The following is a 27,507-nucleotide window of genomic DNA, read 5'->3' as shown; positions in this document are numbered from 1 at the left end:
TATTCTTGAGACGTGTATATGTGTACATATGTGTATTTTTTTGTGTTATAGATATAGAACATGATCTTGAGACGTGTGTACATGTATATCAATTATCAATTAGTAGGAAGTTAGAAAGATACATATTTCTTAAATTATCAATTACTAACTTGCTAAAGATAAATATTAGTTTTATGTGGATAAAAATATGTTAATAAACTAACCTAAATGATAACTATGAACTTATAATCTTACAATTTTAAAAATACATGTTTAATTTTCACTTATGAAATTTAATCTAGTTTGAAAAAAAGTTGATAAATGAATTTAAATTATTAAATTCATCCATGGTAAAATTAATTTAAATTATTAAATTATATAGTTTTTTAATAAACTAAATTTGATAATTAAGAACTTATGATTGTACAATTAAAAACACATTTAATTCAAGATGAAATTCAATAGTTTGAAAAGAGGATATTTAAGAATTGTAACATAGATAATGAAATTGTGTAAGTTTGAAATTGTAACATAGATAATGAAAGTGTTGAAGTATGAAAAATACATAGAGGGTATGCAAGACAAGCAAGCAATGTTTGAAGTATGTGATGTAGTCCCTAATTTGTGTCCCAAGGAACTAGTTGGTTTTGGAGTTCCTAGGAAACCTATTGGCTAGCGTTCAAAGGAAATCAATGCGTTCATGCAAGGGCCACCTTTTTTCTACTATGAAAATAATGCTTTTGCATCGAAGGATATTTGGAAGACAATATTTGAAAAATTTAATAGTGTTGAACCAAAGTTGGTGGACTCAATGTTCTTTTTAGCTTCCAGAAGAGCAAGAGGGTATGTGCATAACCTTCCAATAGAAGAGCGATTTCAAGCAGAACCTCTCCCCCCCATGACTATTTAGGAAGCACTTTCGCAAATAAAAAAGTATGGCCTTCATGGGATCAGAGGGCAAAATTGAATTTCATAGACTCAAGATGATGTGGCACTGTCCTTATTGATCAACTGAGAGTTATGATTCAAAATTCACAAGGGCAATTGCAAGATATTGCACAGAAATATATACTTCAAAAGTGTGAAGAGTGGAATTTGGTATGGGTGGGGCCAGGTGACCTCATCCCTCTAGAGCTTTATGAGATAGAGCTTATATTAGGATTTGATAGAGATCACACTCATGGAACTTCTTGTCCGACTGATCACTTGCGTTGTTTGGGTAATTCATTCCAAACATATATAGTTGCATATCATTTATCAGTCTTGAAAGCATTATATCCTAATGGCGTTAGAGTACTTTCTCTATTTTTTGGTATTGGTGGAGCAGAAGTTGCTCTTTATCAACTTGGGATACATTTAAGTTGTGTTGTATATTTTTTTTTATGAGTTTCCTCACATTGTGATGGAAGTGAGGGAAATAATGCACTCAAAAGCCTCAGGTAATAATTTTTCCTGATCAATGTGTAGGCTGATTTTTTTTGTAAATAGCTCAACGTTAATAGACTACTTGAAAAATGGAAAAGGATTTTAACCAGAACAGAATGTTCTCTACTGATTTTAAATTGTCAAATCAAAGGATTACATACCCTAACTAAGAATAGTAATTTTTTTCGTTTTCAAACTAGTTTTATAAAGGCCTACAATCAGAAAATAATTTTTTTTTAAAACGAGAGTTCAAGTTTCAGTCGTCCAACAAATTTCTTTGAATTGACTCTAAAGTGGTTTTTCGTGGAAGCTTATCATAATAATAATGTTTTTGATCTTTTTTGATGGATGGTTTTTAATTATAACTTTTAGAGGACCTCTGTGGGCTTAGAAAGTATGCGTTCTATTTTACAATGATACAAAATCACCATATTTATTGTTTGCAACTACTTGAATTTCCTTGAAACTTTTTAAGGTGGAGTATGGAGAATTGTAGACGATTAAGGGAAACCCTTTTCTTAGTGGAGAAATTCTATAGTGATGCTATTTTAGGTATCGAATTCCAAGCCGTGTCACACAATTCTTTTTAAAAACAAGTTCTTACTTTTTATATGCTAATCTTGTTAAACCATAACTATAAAACTAATTGAATTTCATTATTAACAATGAGTACAATTGAACCTAACCTTAAATCTAATTAAGTAGAAAAATAAATATAATTTATCACTTATGAAATTCAATCTATTTTGAAAAAAGGTTGATAAATAAAATTAAATTATTAAATTCATCCATGGTACAATTAATTTAAATTATTAAATTATCTTATTTTTTAATAAATTAATAAAAATTAAGAACTTATGATCATACAATTAATCTAAACACATTTAATTCAAGATGAAATTCAATAGTTTGAAAAGAAGTTGATATTTAAGAATTGTAACATAGATAATGAAATTGTGTAAGTTCGAACTAACTTCTAGCCTATTTATATCAAGTTGTTAAATTATTAAATTCATCCATAGTATAATTAATATTATAGTTTTTAAATAAACTAATGATAACTGAGACTTAGATATTCAGATTAAAAACACAATTTCACCAAAGTTGATATTCAAATTATTATAAAATAAATCTCAAAGGTCTAATCAACCATGATGTACACTTATAACATGCAATATTTTTTCATGATCTTCACTATCTAGTCTCCACTTGCGACGTACACGCTTAAGTTTGACTGAATGTAGACAAAGCCTTGTAGCAACAACCAGGTGGCTGTATTGTAAAACCTTGTTGTTAGGTTGATAATCAACAAAGTGTATTCCATGTTGGACTATTTTGTCTTGCTTCAAAAATGTTCCCTCTATCACAACAGAACCTATACCACAAATTTAAGTGTTTTAAAATTTGACAGATATGAAGTTACCTAGATATATATATTTATTTAAATATATATGTGCATGTACACGTATATGTATAATTTACCTATGGGGAACAACATTCCATCACTTTCTTCAAGGTCATATAACTTTGTCCTCTCTGCAATACATCGCAATAAATAATAACTGGCACCTTCATGATTTCCAGGCTCAACAATCACTGTAAAGACATCTCCTACATAACAAGTATACATGAATGCATGTGTACAATATATATAAGACAGTTGAAATTGATAATTAAATAAAAAGTTGAGATTAATTTTTTTGATACTCACCCACTTTTACTAATCCAGAGATATGATTATAATTTTCAAAAATCAATGGAATATCATCAAAATTTTCATCTTCTTTATCAAATGTCTCTGTAACATCAAGTGGTACCGAAATCCATGCACCTGTATATCCATGTGTTTGATTGATGCATTCTTCATAGTTTTCATCAATGCAACTATCACAAAAACATGAGTATTCTCTTGTCTTCAATGTCCAATTGCAATTATTTGTACTCATGACTGAATGTAAGGAATGTGTCTTTTCTATCCTCTTGCAACCATGCATGGTTTTTCTATTAACACCTGAAAGTTCGTTAAATTGAAAATATAGAAAAATTAAATTTAAAATTCAAAAAATTCAAAAATAAAACTTAACAATAAAATTTTATAATTTAATTGCATAAAAGTTAAACAGACGTACACATCCATACCTATTATCTCCCAAAAGACTCTATATGGTGCCTATCGACTCATTGTTGTTGATGTCCTGACCTCATCTAATGAAAAATGAGTCTTACACCATTCAACAACATCATGTGCATCATTTACACGAACTCCCTGATAATTCATTTGATACTTTCACAAACCACATTTGATGCAAGCTCCAACACCATCATGTTCACCTTTTCCATGGCCACTCTCAAAGAAATTCCATATGTGTTTTATATTCTCATTGCGATGATATCTACACAATGCATAAAATGGTCTAGATGATTTAAATTGTGTGGCACATCCATTAGACCAAACATAATGTTTATCAACATTTATGATTCTTTCTTTCAAATAAGAAAAGAACATATTGAAACAATGTTCTACATAGTGAATGTCATGTTCTTTATCATCACTTATATAAAAATGATATTCCTTTATAATTAATCGTGCTTGAACTGTACTTTGAACACCATCCAAATCTAACTGTGCATGTCTATAAAAAAAATGTACCATAATAGTGACCTACTTATTAAAGTAATAATATAATTGAATTGCTTTCTGATGAACAAATGAATAGTTCTCTGCAAAATCAACAACTGATACAATTGTTCCAAGTGGAAAATTATCTCTTAGAGTTTGAAATTGTTGTGCTTGCCACTTTGCAAAAAATGCATGACAAATATAAGGTTGAATCAATTTCTTAAATCTGTCCATAAATGTTAGAATAGGAAACTCCTCTTCAACATATTCTAACCTTTTTGTTTCTTTCCCCAACTTTGTTTCATTCTTAACATACTTGTAACTTTTGCAATTCAATATTTTTGTTACATCAATATTTTCAGTTTTCAAAGGAAATAGAGCCAATTCACCACATGTTTCACACAATCCTTTGATGCAATTTATTTTACCAATTGGATCATCTATGTTGTCACACAAAATGGATGATATAAACTCACTTCTCCTACTAGGAGGAGCAGCATGAAAACCATTTGTATCTTCTATAAACTTTCGAAATACCTAATAGTGGAGATCAAACTCAATATGATGATGACAACAACAAGTTTCAAACACTTTGTTTGACCTCACAAAGTCTGGCTTCAATTTTTCAAACAATGTTTGCCCAACTTTTACATTAGGATGTTTATTAAAAAATGACACATATAACTCATGTTGTGTTGTGTCCAACCAATGTTTTGTATGATGTTCATATTGACTAGGTGCAATCTTATGCTTGATAACATCTCTACTATTTGATGAAGGACTAGTTTTATCAATCCAAAATGATATGACTAAATTTTTTAATAACTCTTCAATTCTATTAGAACGAGGTGCTCTACACATGATTTCCCAGTTGCCCTCCATGGTACTATCATCCACAATTAATCTTCTCTTAACATATTGTCTCATTGTTTTCCTACTAAAATCCATTTCAGACAAAATTGAAGATATTTATTTATTTTGAGAAATATTTTTACTTACAATAGACATCAACATCACTTTTCTTGCCACAGAGTTATCTTTAGTTCGAGAGTGTTTTCCTATGTTTCTCAAACCTTGTTTAATATTTTCAATCAAATCAATTTGGATGCTAGAAAATCTTCTCTTCTTTGATGTTGTGTTTACACCTAACAATTTCAATGCCTCTTGCAACTTTTTTTGTGTAAGCAAAAGTGAAAGAAACTAAGCTTGTTCAAGTGTTTCAGTGTTATCAAATTGAGTCATAATTTCTCTTCTCTTCTTCTTCATTGACCTTCTCTTAGACAAACTTAATGGTTGAACACTAGCTACAAGTTTTCTCAATTTATCTACATCCATTTTAAGTAAATGATCTAAATTCTTATGAGAAATACCATACTTTACAAATTGGACAATATTTAAGAGTTCATCCATACTAGTTCCTGCAATTGATCTCGACCCTTCTCTGATTTTTGTTACTGGAATTTCTACAGGGACTGATCTTGAGCCTTCTCCAACATCCATTGTTTGAGATTCAACAGGGAAAGATTCTAACCCTTCTCTGACTTCTATTATTTGAACCTCTATAGGGACTGATCTTGAACCTTCTTCAACATTCATTTTTTGAGATCCATAGGGAGTGTTCCTAATCTCTCTCCCATACACACTACTTCTACTTCTATTGAGCCTTCTTCAACATTTCCTTCACCTAGTTTAATTCGATGATAACGTGCCACAGTCTTTTGAATATTTCTTTGTTCTGCTTCATCAGATCTTTTTCTTGCATATTTGTTTTGCCTTCCTTTCTTGTTTCCCATTATAAAATAAATAATAATAATAATTTATCCCTTGCCTCAAGATAAATTTTGTGCAATAACCAAATAAAAAAATCACTATACAGATTTGTCTGTCGCTGTTGGTACTTTTAAATTGTTTGACAGAAATCAATAGAATGCAATCATCTGCAACAAAGCATAAATATTCTTCATTATAATGTGACTAAAATCTATGAGTCACATTCTTTAAAAGTGGCAAAGCACCAAATCCTTCTTAAGACATCATTGAATCACAAACAAATAACATGGTATGAATACTAGAATGTTTCTCCTATAAAATAAATTGCTTTTCATTTTATGGAAAAATATCAGTCTATTTTTTCAAGAATAAATTGCTGCATAAAAGACAATGGCATCAGCTATCAAAAGAAGCAAACATAATGTTAGAAATCCCCTCTTTCATTTGTAGCTCCAAGTGATGTGAGTCCTAAAATCAAGTCTTAACATCCTTTTGGGATATTTAGGAATTGGTGGTATGTCATCAAACAAGGGATTAACATTGATGTGTTCAAATGTACCTTGGATGATTTGGATGGTTGATTCTTGATGAGACCTTATAGGTGCCATTATTGCATTTGATAACTCCAAAGGTTGTGTCCTAGTGAGTGCTGGCATGATACCTCAGAATGCAGATGCAGTGGAGGGAAACCTAAATGAACTTTATGCCTCCCAAGTGTGTACCTAGACTACCAACTACACACTTGAAGCATGTAGTTGATAAAAAAAGGGTTGCAATTGGTAAAACAGGGTTGCAGGGTGCCTAAAATGCAAATTTTGAGTGTTTTGAGTGATTTAGAGTGTTTCCTAAGGTCTTGAGATGCAATGCAAGGTGTGGAAGTGTAGATTAGGGTTATTGAACCTAGAATGAAACACCTAATTACCAAGTGCACCCTAAAACTACCAACTGTGCCCTGAAACTACCAACTTCGCCCATGAAGTGTGCAATTGGTAAAACAGGGTTGCAGTTGGTAAAAGATATCAAAACTTGATAATTAAGATGTGGGTATGCAAGATATGAGTGTTTTTGGGATTTTTAACTATTTAGGGATGTTATGCAATGTGAGAAAATGCTAAATGACATAGGGTTCTGATATGCAAAGTGCAAATGTCCTAGGGATGTTATGCAAGTGCAAATGCAAGGTGTCATTTTGAAGGTATGCAAGATGAAGATTATGATATGCAAAATGAAAGTTAGGGTTATGTTTTGGACTTGGTAAAGATGCTAAAGGTAGGTTTACGCAAAGTGGACTATGCAAGTGATGGTTTCCTAGGGTTGATAATGATGTTTAGGCTATGCAAAATGAGGATAGGTGATCAAGAAGACAAGTTGGTTGATGGACAATTTGATAGTGAAAATGATGCTAGGGTTTGAACAATGCAATATGAGGGGGATATACCACTAGGGTAAGTCAAAAATGAAATTTAGGAATATGATTATGCTAATGATAGCTCAGTATATGTAAGGTTTTTTGAACTTAGGTGAAATCTTTACAAGGTATTAACCTAAGAGTTTAACATTATGACAATAGACTTTGGATCTTGACCAAAAAAATGACAAAAAAAGATAAGATCAAAATGAAAAAGTCAAATATACCTTGGAATAGGTAGCATTTGACCAAAGAAAATGATAAAATGACCATGATCAAGATCCATCATCCGTTCACACAATGTAATACTCTAGAGTTCATAATTTTGTTTAGATTTTTGACTAAGTACAAACGTTTTGGGGTTCAAAATGATGTTCAAGTGACTCAAAATGGTGATGATGCTGAGAGGATATGTGATATGCAAAGGTCCTAAGGTGCAAAATGAGATTTTGGGTGCAAGATGCAGTTTTGGGTCAAGTGCAGAATGAGGAGGTGCAGAGGCTTCTAGATGTAGTTTTGGGGTCCTAAAGTGTAGTTTGGAGGCCCAAAATGCTCATGCAGGTGCCTAAATGTATTTCGAAAGTACCAAGTGCACTCCAAAAATGCCAATTGTGCCCATGGTGTAGTTGGGGCTCAGAAGGGCATAGTTGGTAGTTTTTGGGCATAGTTGGGAAGCTAGGATGAATGTCTGCTGATTTAGAATGGTATGGTTGCCAAGTTGGTATGGAAGGAAGCTAAAATGATGGAGTTGATGTTATTATGGGTTGGGAGATGCAAAATAGAGTTTATGACTTAAGGAATGGTGTCCTAAGTGAAGACAATGAAGACTAGGAGGTGCAGAATGCAGATTAGGGCATGTTGATGCAAGGGGACCTATCTAGGTACCTAAGGACACTTCTGAAGCCTCAAAATGTTGTCTGGAAGCCCAAACTAGGTTCTTAGACTACTAAGTGTGCTTAGATAATACCAACTATGGCCATGGTGCAGTTGGGGCTTAGAAGGGCGCAGTTGGTAGTTTCAGAGCGCAGTTGGGAAGCTGGGTTGAAACTAAGGCAATTCTAAGAGCTATATTTTCCAGATTGATGCCATAGTGAGGTAAACAATAGAGGAAAATGTTGAGACTAGAATGAATGCTCAAAATGATGTGTAGTACATTCGAAATGATGGTTAAAGTGGTCAAGATGAGGGTTGGGTATGCAAAGATGCAAGATGGAAGATGCAAAGTGATAATTTTGGAGGTGAAATGCAAAGGATGCAATCTTAAATGCTAATGATTGCAATGTGAATATGAGGCATACTAAAAAGGTGCAATATGTAGTCTATATGATGTAAGTATGAGGCTCAAACTATGGAGAATGCAAGTGGATGCTATGCAAGAGTGAAATCTATGTTTTGCCAAGCATGTTTAGGAGCATAAGTTGCCATGTTTTCCAAGGTTTGAATGTATTGAATCAAAGTTTGTGATGTTTTGACAATGTTTGATGTTTTGACAAGGTTTTGCAAGTTTTCAAGGTGTAAATTTGAATGTTGGCTTTTATCCTGATTATGTTTTACACACACGCAAGACACATTAAGACAAGAATAGCTATTGTTAAAAGTGAATAGTCACACCACAACCTAGGCTTTAGGACTATATCCACTGAATTCCTACTTGAACCAAAATTTAGCCGCGCTTATCTAGAGTGGACAACTTAGGACCTTGGCACCATAGGCTCCCCCTTACAGTGCACTCACTTCTCGGGGCTACCAAGATCCACTTCCCAAGGGGCATGACTTCCCAAGGGACTATCGTCTCTACTAAGGATCGTGAGAATGTAGGATGTCTTCACGAGCATGGGTGACCCCTTGAGCCAGTGGATAGAAAGGATTTTGGCCACTAAAACATGGTTTTTAGTAAGGGTATTTCGTTCAGCAAGTGAGTGATAAACTTCCTCTGAAGGTCTCCCAGCCCTAAGAACCAAGGTTTGATGCACCATAAGGGTACTAGAGGAGAGCTATCACTCAGCAATATCGTCGACATGGCTTTCACCGTAATCGAGTTTTATATAGTGGCTGGAATGTTGACTGGGCTTTTGGCCTGTTACCACTCCGAGGTCATCCCCTAGCATACCCAATATCAAGTATCTTGGTCCAAGGCAGGCCTCCTATAGAAGTTACATGGATTTCTCTTACACCCAAGATCCACCAATGGTGAGGGGAGAGGATACGTCCAATGCAACTCTTAGGGATTTAAACACTATAGACATGCTAGACAAAATAAAAAGTTCATTTTAAGAACCAAAAAAAGTGTTATTTAATCTAATAAATCCACACACATGGTTTTGACAAACACACAATGGTCTTCGACAACGTCCTACAAAACAAGCATTAGTAGTTTGTTATGATCATGTCTTCATCCCACGATTGCCAAATGTTGCAAGGAGACCATTAGTAACACAATAAGAATATACATTTTTTAACACTATTAATGTCTTACTAATTTTTAATTTAACTTCAATGCATCCTTCAAACAACTTTGCTAATGAAAGAAATAAATAAATAATTTATATGTTCAATTTTTTTACCAAATTGATGCCTTTGATTTTGCGAACGAATGGCGAAGACAGACAATGCACTATTGGTCAGGTTGACGGCAAATAGTTTGACAAATGGAAAATAATTTTACAAATGGTAGCTTTTTCAAAAAATTTAGATTGTTCGCACGAACACGATATGTTTTCCCGAACATGTGTTTAGACTGTTCGCACAAACACAATATGTTCGCCCAAACATGCGTCCAAATTTTTTCGGTGGCCGCAAAATTTGAGGGGGTATGTTCATGCAAACATGCAAAATTTCAAAAATTTTAACCTCTTTTTCATTTTTTTTTTTTGCTCTTTTGACTTCCATAATTGTAGGAGAATGATCTCCTACTATAAAATAAAAAATGTCAAAATGTGCTACTCAAAGCAAGCTTTCCAATGACTATAATTTTACTACATATTTTAATCATTAAGACTTTCAAATATGAGTTTAACTCATTATAGGTTTATTACCGATTGAACATCAACTGACTTTGACACCTCGAAAAAATTAGTAAATTAGTTCAAATTTTTTTTGAAAAATATGTAGGAACTAGCTTATTGAGATACCTTTCTATTCAAAAAAAAAAAAGGTTTATGATAAATTGACTTCCAATTATTTGTGTCAAACGGAACGTATGTCTGAATTACGGTTCATGTCACTTCAAAACTTCATAAACTATACAATATACAACCAAAATAAATCAAACCAAATGCATCCTCTGGATATTGATGTTACAAATCTAACGCCGAAAGAATTACTTCATTATCATTTCTAGAAAAAAAGTTATGTGTGTCAAACAGATTGTCACTCTTTAAAATATTGAATTTTATTATGTACCACTTTTCGGAGGAGATAAAAAAATTTGATATATATATGGAACAAAGTACTCAAAATCACTAGTTTATGTCATCTTGAAATTATTTATAATTTTGGAGATATAGTCACTTGAACATGACATTTGTTGCAAAAATATTGATTTCGGTGTCAAAATTGGTCAATAAGTGGAACCCATTATTGTGGGATAACTCAAAAATCAATGCCAAACCTCTCATGAAGAGAACATGCATATGAAAGTTTGGAGCTCTGATACCAAGTTGAGGTTGAGTAAAGCTCAACCCACAACTCCAAAGAATCACTTGCATGCAAATACCTATCATAGAAAGAGAGAAGCATAGCTATGAAGGCTTGAGTTCAAAGATCCATCATGATAGAAGAGACATTCAAAATTTAAATGGCATTGAATGTGTTTAATTACAAAGAGAGATAAATCCTTATAAAATGATATCAAATCCCTAAAAGGAGATCAAATCCCTAAAAGTTAACTAACCTAGGTTGCATTATAATAATTATAAAAGAATTAATTGTTAAATATGCCTAATGTTTTTCTCAAGTAAACTAGAGAGAATAAGTGACTTAATAATTAAATTAAAATGATTTAATTAATAAGAAAATATCTTATTACTCTAACAAGAAACTCTATCATATGCTAATTTTGATAGGTCCAACTTAAGGAAGAAACCCTAATTCTTGGAGTTCTGCACTGAATGGATCACTTCATGCACTTTAATAATGGAGTCCAAAGTTTTTCTCCTAAGCATGAAGCCATTCTTTTGAGGTGAGATAATAAAGGGGAGGAGATTCAACACTATCACCATAAGCACTTTGGGAATTTTTTTTATAAATTGAATGACAAAGGCTAATAGGCTTGAAAGTATCCAAAGTATCAACACCAGGCTTCTTAGCAATCAAGACAAGGAATGAAACATTCAACTATCTTAATATACATATTTTTTATTTATCTAATAATCAATTAAATTATTAAATATTTATCACAAATGGGGTTATCACACTACATGATAATGTTTAGGTCCAAACTACATTTCTCTTTTCATATAGATCATATTTCATGCTTACAAATATATAAATTTTCCCTAGATAAGTCATATCAAACATAAAAATGTAAACATTTTAGGAAGGATGAACATGGTTTTGATTTGCTTGCCTCTATTACATTTTTATCCATGCAATTTGAATTTCCATACAAAATAGATAAGGAATAGGTGAGAACGTTTTAGCTGATTTTATTTAACTTGTTTATCTCAATGAAAGTAATCTAATTTGATATATTTGTTATTACATGTTAGATTTTAAGTGAAAATATCTTGTTTGTTTCTTTTAGTGTGGCTCTTTGATATTGGAATAAGTTCCTTCATCTTATACTGACATTTTTATTATCATAATAAATTTATGAGAATAATAGTAAAATGAATATAGGAGCCAACCAATCTATATGACCTCTATAGTGATTTTAGTCAACCCCTAATAGTCAACCTCTAAGGAAGATCAAAAAATAATATACATCGTCTCTTGCATAGCTAATGTATGAGAATACAATGAAGATAAAAGCTATAGTATATAGTGGACTAGACCTTAGTTATAACCCCTGATAGAATGGAACGTATATTTGATACCTTCCTCAAAATTTTGATCTACATGTATTTGATTTTAATTTATTCATCACTCAGTGGGTTTATGGAACCTTTGATTGAGATGTCTAATGATAAAGGTGTCTCTACAACACATTTGAGGTCTTATACAACTTCATATTTAGATTCTATACATATAAGGATAGCTTATTAGCTAAGGTTTTTCCGTGCAATTGAGAGACTTATCTTATTGAGTGGTTCTAATATCTTCCATGTGTTTCCATTGGTACATTTTTATTTTTTGGACAAGGAATTTATGTGTAATATATATGTGAATATAAGGTTAAAAGATGCAAAATAATATTTCTTTGATTGCGAATAAGGAACTAATGAGCATGTTCTTTACCATGTCAAATTAATTTTAGCTCTTGTGTTCCATTATGTAACAACCCCTGGACTATGAGCACTACACTTGTTTTGTTTAAACATTAGCCTTTGATATCTAAAAACTATCTAATTAGTAGAAATTTATAATTTTTTTAGATAACAATTATTTATTTTTCATGAGAATTATTGTATTTCTTATTAGAAAAAAGATAAATAAATACTGAATGTTGCTTATTTCAAGATTATGATGTTTATTAATATATATTAATATTTTGACATGTAAACAATTTTGAAATTTGAATAAATTTTGATAATATATTTAAAAAAAAAGCTTTACTTGCTTCTCTACATTTCTATTCCATCAATTACATTTTTATTTATTAAATTTGTAAAAATAATTCAACTAAACAAAGAGAACTCTCCGTATAAATAAACTCAATTAAGAAATACAGAATAAAATTGTATCTCAAAAACACAAAAAATTAAACTTAAATTTTAAAAAACTTCTCTTGAAAGAGATCCTTTTTCCATAAAAAAATATTAAAGCAAAACCTGTCACCTTTATAGCTTTCTATAAGTAATGGTTGAAACTGTCACTCAATTTTACACTTCATTCAGATCATTGTCATTTGAATGCAATGTACTATATAAAGAAAATAAATGACAGAAGAGCGTTTTCAAGGCTGCCTGTACTAGTAAAGACTACAAACTTTATTAAATTTGGTCTTATTCAGCAGAGTAACAGTTCTACCGTTATTCTCTCATTTTACAAGAAAAACCAGAAGGATCTCATGTAAAGGAAAACGAAAATTAAAAAAAATATGAAAGGAAAACGAAAATTACAACTATCCAAAACAATAATAATAAAACTATATTTAAAGTACAAATTGTAAACTATATATATGTTTCCTGATGTAAGGTTGTTCAATGAATCCCACTTGAATCAGTCAAATGAATCTTCGATATAATAATAAAAAACTTTTGACAGTTTTTTAATTGAGCTTAAATCTTGAGAATATTGTAATGAAACTGATGAGGAATCTGAAAAAATCTGTAATCTTTCTTGGTTCTCAAAAGGTTTTTCAAAGCAAAGAAAAGTTGTCACCTTTATAGCTTTAAATGGACCATCACGCAAAAAGCTAGTTATGATGGGGTATGCATCAGATTTGGTATCAATAAAGCTGCTGAAGACAATTACTTTAATGAAAAAAGACTGCCATGATTGATCAGTTAGACCACTTCTGTCATCCATACTTTCACACTTCTTCACATACAAACAGCTAATTCATTTTTATATATCACAACACATTTTTCTCCTCTTATGATAATAAATACTATAGATTACATAAATGCTGAGATCACAAGATTTATAGTCGAACAGTCCAATGATTTCATCACAAGCCCAATTGAAAGATAAAAAAGCATTAATAAGTTTCTTTACTCTTTTAATCATCTTTATTCACAACCCTTGAGGTGGTTTGGAGACATTACACGAATTCTTGATCTAGTTGAAAAAACAAGAACTAATTTGTATTTTCAGTTTATTATGGGTTCTTTGACTTTCATGTTAGAATGTGTAATAAAGGTGTAATAGGGTTAGGTTTTAGAAGGCATTTATGTTTAGATAGTTCTACAAAAGTTTATTTCTTCTATGTCCGCTAATTTAGATGTTTCTGGAAACAATCAAAGACCTCTATAAAATAGGCACAATGTAATGGTTTTCAGGCAATTAAATGAGTTTAGAATTTCTGTAAGTGCCTGTACTGTGTATTTTGCATTTAATTATTATTGTGGATCCAGTCCATCCATCCCCATCATTTCATTCATCCACATTTAAAGGGAAAAGTAGTTAGGCGTTTCCCCTCAAGTCTATTGTAAGGTAAACACTGTTTTATCTATCATAAAGGTTCTTCTATGATGCAAAATGTTTCTTAGTTGTATTATAAAAGTGTCCTAAAAAAATGTAAGATCAAGCCAAGAATTCACATGTTAGTTTAAGAGATACAATTATAAAGCAAGAAATGTAAGACCAAATCTAGATCTCACATGTTACATAATATTTTGCAGCAAAATCTGTTATTATAAGACTATGTTTATACTTATGTTTCTTTGTGTATTGGTTGCAAGTATTTATATTAAAGTTTTAGCATTGGTAGTCCTTAATAAAATCACAATCCTTGACTACATTATGTAAGGATGTGAATCATATAAATCAATAGATATACTAGGTTCATCTTGTAGCAACTAAATCAAAATATTGAATAATGATCATGGTTAACATATGGGTTGGAGATGATATTGGTGAACATTTAAGACATTGTAGCATGGGAGACAACTGCTGATGCATCCATGATATAAAATCCAAGTAGACACGCATCAAACTGTAAAGTGTGGTTTCTCTCAATATGGTAGCATGAAAATACAATGGGTAAAGTAAGGTATATTATAAGTAATGGTGATATATAGGTTAGTGTGTGACATAACATGTCATTGAGATTTTATGGAAGGTTACATTGTGGATCACCCTTAAACATCACACATTAAGGAAAAAAATTAAGCTTGTAAAAAGTGAGTAAACTTTGACTATATAGAAATTTTACACTAGGAATCAAGTCTTAGAATGCAATGTTTAAGCCATTGGTACATTGTCCCTCGGGGTTGTAACAATCTTTAATTCTTATTATGAGAAGTTTTCTAATTATAGACATTTAATGATGCAATTTCATATAGTTGATTTTAGTTTTTTCTTTGCTACCAAAATTACTCCAAAATATAAATGTTGTTGATATTCTTGTAAATGCATAACTTGAGACTTATATTTTTTTTCCCTTATAAGAATAAAATTTGAAATTCATTACAAAACCTCTCTTTAAGGGACTTCACCATTTTTTACTCAAAATACTTAATAATAGATAGTCATGTCCTTACAATTATTGTCTTAAAATTGTCATCCTACCCAAGAACATTTTTGACATAGTACAAAAGTTAAGATATTTGCATGTGAAATGTGTTACAAAGATTTCAGTTTGAAACAACTTCAAAATTCAAAAACACTTATCTTCTTCATGTCTCAACCTTTCACGGAAATTACTATTTGTAAGATTTTGTAGAAGTGAAATGACTAACTATTAAACATTGCATGAAATTTTTATGCTTCATTGCCTAAATACTCTTATAAATAAGAAATACAATAACAATCCTTCTTGTTACATTGAATTTTAATAATTATACCCTTCTTTAAAATAGAACGAATGACCTCAATATTTTCAATCATGCATCTCAACTTGTTTAAATCCTTTTATGATTCTCACTCATCAATTATAATTGTTAAAAAATAGAACTTTATATTAATATAGAACTAAATTTTGTTGACTTGATGGCACTATATAAAAATGCTGGTCCAAAATCTCTCCCAACCTAATTTAAGATGCAAGATTTATTTTGTAAAATATTTCTTTTCATTTCTAACATCAAATTAAATTTCAACCATGTTGAAGTTACCAAGATTTCTCATAAATTTCAATCTATTGATTGATTTCCATTTCCATCTTTTTACCAAAGATCTTTATAAGAAAGAAAACTTTATCTCTTTAAAATTCAATAAACTATATAAAACCTTCTTAAAATTCAATTTTAGAAAGCTATATAAAATGAAAGTCCATTTAATCTTTAAAAATATTAATTTTTTTCAATCATTTTAAAATAAATAAACATATTAAATTGTTATTATATTGATATTTAAAATATAATATAATTAGCTTTTCTATTATATTACTTTAAAACTTTCTTTGATATATCTCAAATTTCAATCAATATACAATATGCCACTATCCATCTAAACGTTAATGAAAAATTTGAGTATATTCTATTATAATTAACAAAAAAATTGATGTTAAAAAGAATAGAATGTAAGTATAATCTTGAAAGCTAAGACCCTTTCATTCCAAGGTATACAACACTTGCATATTGGAAAGGACGATGAATTCTAAGGTACTTTCATTAGAAATCTAGTTTTCTTTGTTAATGGAAAATTATCAATGCTATAAAACAAAAAATTTCAGAAAACAATGGTCAAAACAATGAAAAGGCCTCAAAATGAATGCAATCACTTTTTTGTGGCTTTAAGTCAATCATGATGACTCAAAAGTAATGCATGGTGGGGTTTACATTGCCTACGTCAAATGAAAAGATACATGACAAGCTCATTATGACCAGAAAAGCATTCTTAAAGCTGCCTTTACTGAATAAAAAGACTAGACTTTACCAACAGCAGAGTATCAATTAATATCATCCTTTCATAATGCTTTAACACCACTTCAAAACCAGTGAATTTTTCTCCTATCTATTGGAGCAAATTTCTATACACGTTTTATGAACTGTCGACTTTATATTTTAAATGAAAACAAGAAGTTGGGATTTCTACTTGATTACAACAATTTGAGTAAGCATATATCTAAACTACAAGTCTCCTTCGACTAAATCACTATATACGGAATCAGTCAAATTCATCCGTTGCGTCCTATGTTAAAAAAGCATGAGAAGTTCCGAAGTCATATCCAAACAACAAAGCCTGCAAGTCACCCATACTCCAATCCATCCCCATAAATGACTGATCACAAGCCCATTTGAAAGATGATGTGTAAGAGTTGTGGGCTAACTGCTGATTCCATCCTTCATCCCCAACAGCTTCACTGATCTCACAATGGGAATCATTAACCATTGCAGTATTACATGCTTCCATGCATGCCATGTTGTTAGAGGAATCAGTGACACCGTGAGATATTGTACTAATGTTGTTATTAGTGAGCATTTGATTTTCATCAACCACCTCATTGGTGAGTTCATTATCAGTGGACTGTTTGAATCTCTTTCTCAGATGGGTATTCCAATAGTTCTTCACTTCGTTGTCGGTTCTACCAGGCATTCTCCTCGCTATCAGCGACCACCTGCATGACATTATTCAAGTAAGATATAACTCATTGAACAAAGTCCATGCATTTACGGAATGTTTAAACATCACACACAAAGGCTTGATTTCTAAGCTAAAGGTATTAAATAGTCAAAGCTGACTTACTTTTTCTAAAATAAAATTTTCCCTCCATATGCAATGTTTAAGGATGGCTGTGGATTTAAGCATGAGACTTATAATTCAATGGATGTCATACAGTTCTATACCTGTTTCCTACAAGGCCATGAAGTTTTATGATAAGTTCCTCTTCCTCAGCTGAAATATCCCCTCTCTTTATACCAGGGCGAAGATAATTCATCCATCTAAACCTGCAACTCTTTCCACACCGATTTAAACCTGCACAGTAAGCTTATGTGTAAGTATTTTTAACTGACACACATTCATAAAAATGTTTAAAACTAGCAGTCCCATACTTTTATACATGAAAAAAAAAAAAAAAATTTAACACATTCACCACAAGGTTTAAAATAGAGCCGATTGAAAAAGAGATTCAGCGAGTCTACTGAATCGAATTGGAGCCATAACGAATATCAACTCTAAGATAATCACTAGATACCAAACCAATTCTTCTTTTGAGTGTGGCTTAATCATCTGCACGAATACTAACATTTCTCCAAATTCTATAATTTCAGAACAATTACGAACTTCCAACTGAAACCAAGTGAAATACAATAAACCATCAGACCAAAGTTTGGTCTGGCATCAACTAAACCATCCAAACTAAAATATGCTATGTGATTATCTTTTTGATACGATTGTATCTATTCACAACCCATAAACTCTAAAATCTATATAGATTCACAACCCATAAGCACTAAACTCTACATATGATTGTCTTCTTGATATGTATGTAGATTCACTGCCAATAAACACCAAACTATATATGATTATCTTATTGATATGTAGATTCACAGCCCAAAGAACTAAACCCTATATATGATGATCACCCTTTAAACTCTATATGAAATGATCCCTTAGCTCTAACCATTAAACTGTTTATAGATTCACAGATCATAAACATTGTACTCTATATATGATTATCACTCCCTAACTCTCAATACTAAACTGTATGTATGAAATTATCTTATTGATATGTATGTAGATTCACATCCCATAAATGCTAAACTCTATATATGGTGATCACTCTACACTCTCAACTCTAAACCCTAGTTCATCACAATTTATTCAATCTGAACTCTTTATGCTGTATTATATTATTAAAGTGCAAGTTTACCCAATTTCAAGCTTCAAATAGAACCCAATGATTCATCATCAGAAACAGGAATCACTCAGAGTGACTTGACACATATATTCAAACAATATACTCAATTTAACCCAAGAAAAAGAACTTGCATTTCAAATACTTGAATAAGACATTCTCATACAATTTGTTATATTCCTGCCTACAATACTTGAATAAGGCAATCTTACCAGCCTTTTTGGGAATACTACGCCAACGTCCTACTCCATGAGCCTGAATATACTTGACCAAGAGAAAATCTTCATCTGGTGTCCATGGCCCTTTGTAAAGTCCATCCCTATAGTAAAACAACCTACGTCCCATGATGATATGATACTACTTAGAACACCAATATAGCTAGAGAACCTAAAATTTATTCCTTCACGCACTTAGATAATACACCACCAAGGATATCTATATATACACACACAAGATGGTGCATGTATAATAAATTATTGGGGAGAAATGCCATCTGATAATTTTAAAAAGTACAGTTTGAAGTGAAGAGAATCTGAAGCTCTGCAATATCATGGGAGCTTTATCTTTTTCAGCTTGAATGAGTTGTTTAAGTGGAGAATTCCGTGCTACGTGGATAATTCATTGGAAGAATTAAGCAGGACATTCAAGCTTTGCAGGTTCATCAGAGAATCTGTGCAGCCTACAGCTCTGATTTCTGACTTTAAAAATACTTTAGGGCACCTTATCTATTTCATTACAATAATATCTCACACAATTAAAAAAATGGGTACAATGATTCTTGTTTGATTGTGTTCCTTTTCCTTGTCTTTATAATTAACCAGCCTAATCACCACAAAAGCTATACATAAACAGATTTGAGACTCCCAATGGTGAAGTTTTTTATCAGTTGTAAATGTTACTCGTAGTGTCAAGATAAAGTATGCTTAATATTAGCTTGTAGGAAAAGTTTGGATGGGTGACGCACTAATTTTCATGGTGTGTACAATTGATGTCTTAGTGACCTAGATAATGTTAAAAGAGGAGGTGGTGCATTCATAATGAGGTCTTGTCAACTCACAAAATGGTGTGGCCTGAGTTTACATCAAATCTCGTTCTCTTTTGTGTCTCTACATTGGATTTTGTAACATCATAGTTCTAAAAAGAAACAATTTAATATGTGAGATGTATATGGCCCAAAGATCAAGGACTGAGATTCATGGATTTCAGTTTTCCACTTAGAAGAAGAAAGATATTGAATCTATCCATCTAAATAATGTGCACCAACTAGTCAGACTACATGACTATAATTTGAAGTAATCGTCCTGCTTTATATTAATAAGAACAACCCACAAATTTGTTTTGATTAAGGTCAAAATCATGAGTTGATACATTATTCCCACTTTTAAAAGTGGGTGTGAAATTGGAATCGAATTATTGGGTGGGGTAGAGTATAATGAGTTAGGATTTGTGTTTCATGGCTTTTTTAATTTAAATAATAATAATAATTGGTATGTTATCTTTAATCAATTTGTAATATGAAATTTAGAATATCAATTAGAATTTAAGATATAATATATTATATGTATTATTGCTCTTTCACTTCTTGATTGTTCTATAGTTGTAACAATGTATCTCTAAATTTTATAAAAGATATTATCTTAAATAAACTTGGATTTGTAACTAAGATGTTATTCTCTTTCGAGGGTGTTTAGATGTTGTTCTAGTATGATTAGTAACAATTGCATCTTAACATTTTATCCATTAATAGCATTTCATTCATTGTCAATAATACCCACCCAACATAATTAAGCATTAATATTTTCATGTAATCTATGCATGCCTTGAGTTTACATCAAAATCATGTACTCTTGTGGCTTTACATTGAATTTTGAAGTTTCATAGCTTTAGAAAAATAAATAGTATAATATTTGAGATCAATATGACACAAAATTCGAGGAACAAGTTTCATGGAATTTATTTTCGCACTTAGACAAGGCAAAGATATTGAGACCACATCTAGAATCAAATACTTAGATTGTAAGACTATGATAATTTGAACAAGTAATCATCTCTCCTTTATATTTATAAGAAGCAAGGTCAAAAAAACTTAGTCAATATAGTAACTTATTCTCACTTTTAAAGGTGGGTGTGTAGTGTGAATTGTGAATTGAATTATTCATGGGGTACAGCATAATTAATTAATTTTATTTATAGATCATGAATTGATTTTTTGGAAAATATGTAATTTATATAAAATGTGATAAAATAATTTTAAAATTTTATGGACAATCTTTTTATTCAACTTGTAACATGAAATCTAGAACATAAATTAAAATATAAAATATAAAATATATTGTATGAATGTGCAATATCTATAATTATTTTTGTATTTATTGTTGAAGTTATGGTTGATATTTACATAAGTTCCTTATCATTCAAAAGTTCTAGTTGTGTTGATTATTTTTATGGTTGTTACAATTATTCTTTGAGACCCTATAAAAAGTTTGATTATCAATGAAATGTGGATCCATAAGTTGTAATTTACCCTTGTGAGTTTTCTTTATGTTCTTCTCATACATTACCATTTTAGTATAAAACCATTCTATTCATGAAGATCCTCTCATTTCCTATCAATAATATTCACTAACATAATTGAGCTCTAATATTGTCATGTACTAAAAATTTCTTGAAGTTGTGTGTTGGTAGCTATAGGCAGGATAAGGTACTTTAAGTGATTCACTTTTAAACACTTACTTTCATTTAATCGATAATCTGTTTAAACATTCACTTGATAGTGTTTCTCATATCTCCTACATAAGTTGATAGTTAATGTAACTTCAATAATAAAATGAAACAAACATCCAAACAATAAACTTGAAATACATAACACACTAATTTTGGTATTGAAGAAAAATCTTGGTCAGAGGGGAAAATTGCAGTGGGGATGATACCCACAACTCATAATTTAGTAATAAAGTACTCCGTTAAAAGCTTACAATAACATCATATTTTGAATGACTACACTTTGTTAAAACTGTCCAATACCTTGCTAAGAGTATAAATAGTCCTATTAAAGACTACTTTGCTAATAGATTTAATCTCACTCTTACAATGTTCACCTGGCTAAGGGATTTAGAAATGAGTTCAAAACAAGAACTATTGAGTCCTATTAGAAACCACCTTGCAAAAGGATTTTACAATCTTGTTGATTAACTTGTTAGGTTAAAAAAATAAAATATTGGCCTGTGTTTTCCTTTCCTCTACTCGATAGGTTTGTTTCTTCTAACTCCAACTATTCTCCTTTTGATAACTTGTTGTCCTATTGATTTACCAATAGCTTTTTGTTCCATCTCTATCTCTGATAGCTTTTCACTACAATACTATTCCCTATAGCTTGCTCTCTCACTTCTCTCTTTGTTTTTATTTCTTCTTTCATACTTACTTTTTTCACTTCCTAAAATAATTAGGGTTTCTATATTCTTCCATAAACTTTCTTTGACTTTTATCTTCCTTGTGACACTAATAGACCTCAATGTCTCTGATAAGCTAAACCTTGCAATATCCCTGATAACATATTAGTCTTTGATAGTAATATTCTCACTTAAATATAAAAAATCAATCATAGCATAATATAATATAGTTTTGGCCAACAATGAAAACATCACAAAAATCATACCAACAGGGCTCTAGGAATTTGTTAGGGTAACAATATCCTCCTTTGGCATTGGTGGAAAAACTTTATACCTTGAAATTCAATTTAATCTCTCCAACATAAGCTCTCCCCCTTTCTACATAACCTTTTTACATAAATTCTCTGACTTCACAATTTCTCCTTTCTTCATCTTCTCCCCCTTTGACAACAATGGCAAAGATAAAACGTGGTCTACTCCTCACTTGACTAACTCGATATACTTTATTTTTCTTTCTATATCCATTATTATGTTATTCCAATTATCTTGTAAACTTGAAATAATTGAAATGTGACCTTTTACCTATACAATTTTTCCAATGACATCTACACTTATTTCTGTTGATAATGTTTCTAGAGAAAAGTATCTTTCATTTCCATTTGCTATTGCATGAGACTCATGTAGAGTGATAACTTGCAAGAATCAACATCAACAACATCAATCACCAATAAAATTGTTTGCATGTCTTTCAGTCCTTCTTCTATTGTACTCTTCAAATTACTTTGCTTCTTCGATAGTAGTTCAACGACTTTAGCTAACCCGACCTTATCGATTCCATGTTCAATTTTGGTACTTAATTCCTCCTAAATATCCTAATCACTCTCTATTGTTTCTAGAAATGCTTGTAATTTCTTCCACTCTCCTTTTTCTTGTCAATCTTTACTTCAGGTAGTAAATGAGGTAACGTGCTCAATGTTCTCTTATCTATCTTCATTCTTTTCTTATCTTCCAACTTACTCAACAAGTCTATGATTTCTTGTAGTCTCCTTCCATATAATTTCCTGTCTTCATGACTTGCATATGAGGTCTTTTCAATATTTAAAATTCAACTCTATCATTAATTTATTCCTCATCTTTATCTTCCCTTTTCCTATTTTCTGTGATTTCTACAACTTGTGTCATCTATTGCAATGTTCTAGCAACTTACACCTCATTTAAAAAAAAAAAATCTTCCACAACTTTCATTTGGAATTCTCATTCCTTCTCAATAGTCATACTCAATATTTCTCCCCTTATTTCTTTGATATTAGTAGGCTTATCGAAATCTATTGTTCCTTTGGGTACATCCACACTTGATTCATTTACTTGTTCTTCAAGTTTTTTTAGATGTATCATTCTTGTGTTTTCCATTTCTCTTACCTATTTCTTCACTATTTCTGGTATCTTCTTTTGATTCTATACTTGAAATTATTTCACATTCACTTTCAAACTCCTCTTGGCTTTCATCACTTGTTAGATCAATATGCTCACTTAAGTGTTCATTTAAATCATAAATAGTTCGTACCAGTAGTGATTCCTCTATAACAGTATCCTTAATATGAAAACTTATATTCTACATCCTCTTATAATCATTTTCAACATTTTCAACCATTCCTGCAAGAATTATGGCTTTCCTATAATTCATAGAAAATTTACTCTCATGGTCCTTCAATAATTTGTCTATCTCAATAACTGCTATGTCTAGTTTCACCATTTGTAAAGCTCCTCCTAGGCTATCTTTATCCAATTGATCAATGTTAATCCACTTGAATAGGATATTGTTTTATCATTTAAATTACTTGGAAAATATAAAAACTTATGCATAGTGTATATCACTACTTCTTCTATAACTTCTCTTCTTCATTCCATTTTTTGAATTTGTAGTCTATTATGTTTCCAATACTTCCAAATTTCTTCATACCTTTTTCCATTTCTTTAGCATTTGTCTTGAATTTCTTTGTTAGCTGTATTGCAACTAATTGCAATTCTTTCTTCTTCCTCCATGCACTTGACCATATCTTTCTTGAAGTTTAACTTCTTGTTCTTCTTGATGCTTAGGCTATTGCAGATCTTGTTTATCATCTTTTCTTTCATTTTGAAACCTATTTATGCTTCTTTATCTTTGCATATGTAGATGGTATATTTGGAGACTTCTTCTTGCTACTTCATCCTCCTTTAGACTTCTTTTCTTCCATGATATTTTTCCTCATACATTCCAAATCTTTCCACTCCTTTATCCTTTGCTTCAACTAGTAGTTGCTTGATTATTAGTTGAACTGCATTATTAGTCACTTCATATCCAAATGGTGTTACCCATGGTAGTTTTGGTTCTAGAACTTTCACTACACAAGAATGTGTACTTGCTAAGAAACGTATGCATTTATATTGTATCTATTCACTGCTCGAGATGGAATTCGATGCCTTTTTTTCATTTTATCTTGAAATTCCTTAAAATGAAACCACATCAAGATATTTTAATTTCTCCCTAATGTTCTAGTGAATCCATTCATTTGATGTACAATCAGTTCACTAGCTAACCAACTCACAGCTCCAATTCCTAGAAAATAATTTTGTACATAGAAATATATACAGACCAATAAATGTACATACAGACCATCTGTATGTATCCTCCAAGTATGTTATCAATCTTCTTGAATTGATAGATCTTGTATCCGATTGTACCATGGAAGCAAAGCTTGCTCCTTTATCTTTGATTTTCCTTGCATCAAACATATTTTGATCTTGCCTATATATGATTAGTCCATCAATTTGAATTTTGGGATCCAATTCTTTCACATAATTGCAACCATTTCTTGGTACTCCAATGAAAATACTAATGATATCCTTTGTAATTTCCATTTTTCCATTTTCCAACCATAAATGTTCTCCATGCATTCTGTTAAGTATATTTTTGATCCATTCTCCATCAATATTTTGGGTAGATGAACAATATGTGCTAGTCAAAATTCTTCATTCTTTGGTTCCTTAATCTTGAATAGCTTTTCATATGCTATGTCAATTTCCTCATTACCAAACTCAGCCTTCTTTCTATGAAGATATCCACTTACATCCTCTGTTAACAATACTTCATTAGGTATACTTGATAATGCTCATGTTCTAACTAGGTGTTTGAATTTTAGTGAACATATGCTATATTCAGATTCTTGTTCATTAGATCTCCATATCAAATTTATGTCTTCCATATATTATTAAGGTTCATTTTCAACTTCTTCACTAGATTCTATCTTGGTTTGTAATGCGATTTGACTTTTTTTTAATTTTACACACTTTCTTTTTCAAAGATTTGAATATTTTGAGAAAAAAATTCCTTTATTTATATTATAAATTTCCAATGACTATTGTACAAACAACATTAAGTTCTAGCCAAGAATAACTAGTTATACATTTATTGATAACATAAAATATTTTCTTTGCTTTTACTGATTACTGACATATTCCTATAAGCATTTTAAAAAAACTTTTGGGACCTTATAAATAATCAATAACAACTACGTGTCCCAATTTTTCACTTACCCAATTAGTTTGTAAATGAAGATCCTATGTTTTCTAACAAGGGTTCCTCAGTTGTGGTAGTTTCATCTCCTTTTCTTACCCATATTCTCTGCATTTCTCTTCTTACTTTCTCTTTGTCTATAGTTCCTTTTCTTTTTCCAACTTGATCGTTCCCATCATTACATCGATACAAGAAGTTGTAGGCGGGGTGTTTGTATCTTGAACAAAAGTAACATGAAATCTTAAGTGATCTTCATGGACATGTTAATCTTGATCTACATTTGAAGTTAGATGTCCATGTCCTCCACATTGATAACATTTTACAAGTTCAATTCTATAGTCCTCTAGATAGTACTCATTTTTATTATTTTTTGGTGATCTCACTTTACATGTATCTACCTTATGACCATACTCATTGCATTTTTAACTATAACCATTAAAAATATGCATTTCAATTATAGCAATAACCATTGATTAGTATTCTTTTTGCACTAGTTTCTTGTTTATATCCACAAGCATATTTTTTATGATTATACTCTCCACAATAATAATAGACGACATGGTAGTTTAGTTTTCCTATGTCTTCTTCTTTTGTTATTGATTGTTCAAAATTTGATGTCTCACCTTTCTTTATTGAAATGTTTCCAATAGGGATTGTATCGATATCAATCAATTGCTCCTTTTGTTGTGCCAATAGTCTATCCAATTCTAGCATGTTCTATTCAAATTTGGTAATTTTGACATTCTACTCCTTTTCAACTTTCAATTCATTTCTTAAGTCATTATTTTCCTTCTTCAACTTTTGGTTTCACTCTCAAGATTCTTACTTATTTCGCTAATTTTTTGATTAAATCATCTCGTGCATGAATATAATTTTGTTGTCTTTCTATGACTAAGTCCTTTCTAGTTATTGTCTCTAGGGCATCTTGATATCTCAATTCAATGTCATATTTTTCACTTTCAAGAGTTCTCACTTTGTTTAATAACTTAGTAACCTAACTGCCTAACTCTTTTGTCCTCTTTTCATTAGATTTAATATTTCTTTTAATTATTTTAAATTTTTGAGTAGTTCATCATTCCTTTCTAGTAATTTATTTATTGTGATATAAACTTCCTCAGAGTTGACAATACCTTTTGATAGTTTATCCAAGTCATTTAGACTCATCTATAGTGTCTCAATGATTTCATTTCATTTTGCAAATGAGGCTCTCATTTTGTCCTTTAATTCAAAAATCTATTCATTTGCATCGTGCAGGACTCTTCCAATTCATTTAGATATTTGTAGCTAGCCATATTCCTAAGGTCACTCAAGTTTTTTAACTTTCAGATAACCACAAGCTATAATACAAATTTTTAGTAGCTATAGGTGGGACAAGGTACTAAGTGAGGGTGTGGGGGGTGTGAATCAATACCTTAAACAATTCACATTTAAATACTTACTTTCCTTTTGATCGATAGTCATTTTAAACATTCACCTGATAGTGCTCCTCATATCTCCTAAGTAAATTGATAGTTAATGTGACTTTAATAATAAAATGAATCAAACATCCAAACCATAAAACTAAAACACATAATACATTGATTTTTGTATCATGGAAAACCCTTCTAGTCAGAGGGAAAAATTGGGGTGGGGATGATACCCTCAACTTATCACTGCAGAAATAAGGTGCTCTATTAAAATATTACAATAATGAAATCTTCTAAATTACTACACTATGTTAAAAGTTTCTAATACCTTACTAAGAGTATCAACCATCTTATTAAAGACTACTCTATTAAGAGAGTTAATCCCACTCTT

General features: G+C 31.0%; 1 protein-coding gene across 1 annotated transcript; it reads right to left on the bottom strand.

Moving 5' to 3' along the window:
- Window positions 1-16,947: 16,947 nt before the first annotated feature.
- Window positions 16,948-19,651, bottom strand: LOC149562860 (transcription repressor MYB5-like). The gene is made up of 3 exons (XM_089826317.1): window positions 18,981-19,651; window positions 17,756-17,885; window positions 16,948-17,526 (listed from the first exon to the last, which is right to left on the bottom strand). Exons 1-3 carry the CDS (start codon window positions 19,111-19,113, stop codon window positions 17,100-17,102), a joined length of 690 nt encoding a protein of 229 aa, XP_089682443.1. The 5' UTR covers window positions 19,114-19,651; the 3' UTR covers window positions 16,948-17,099.
- Between the last annotated feature and the right edge of the window lie 7,856 nt (window positions 19,652-27,507).

The sequence above is a fragment of the Cupressus sempervirens genome, chromosome 4, assembly GCF_028749045.1.
Source record: "Cupressus sempervirens isolate cs-2001-9-10 chromosome 4, ASM2874904v1, whole genome shotgun sequence".
NCBI lineage: Eukaryota > Viridiplantae > Streptophyta > Pinopsida > Cupressales > Cupressaceae > Cupressus > Cupressus sempervirens.
The sequence above is the reverse complement of the archived record's forward strand: the minus strand, read 5'-3'. Positions and strand labels throughout refer to the sequence as shown.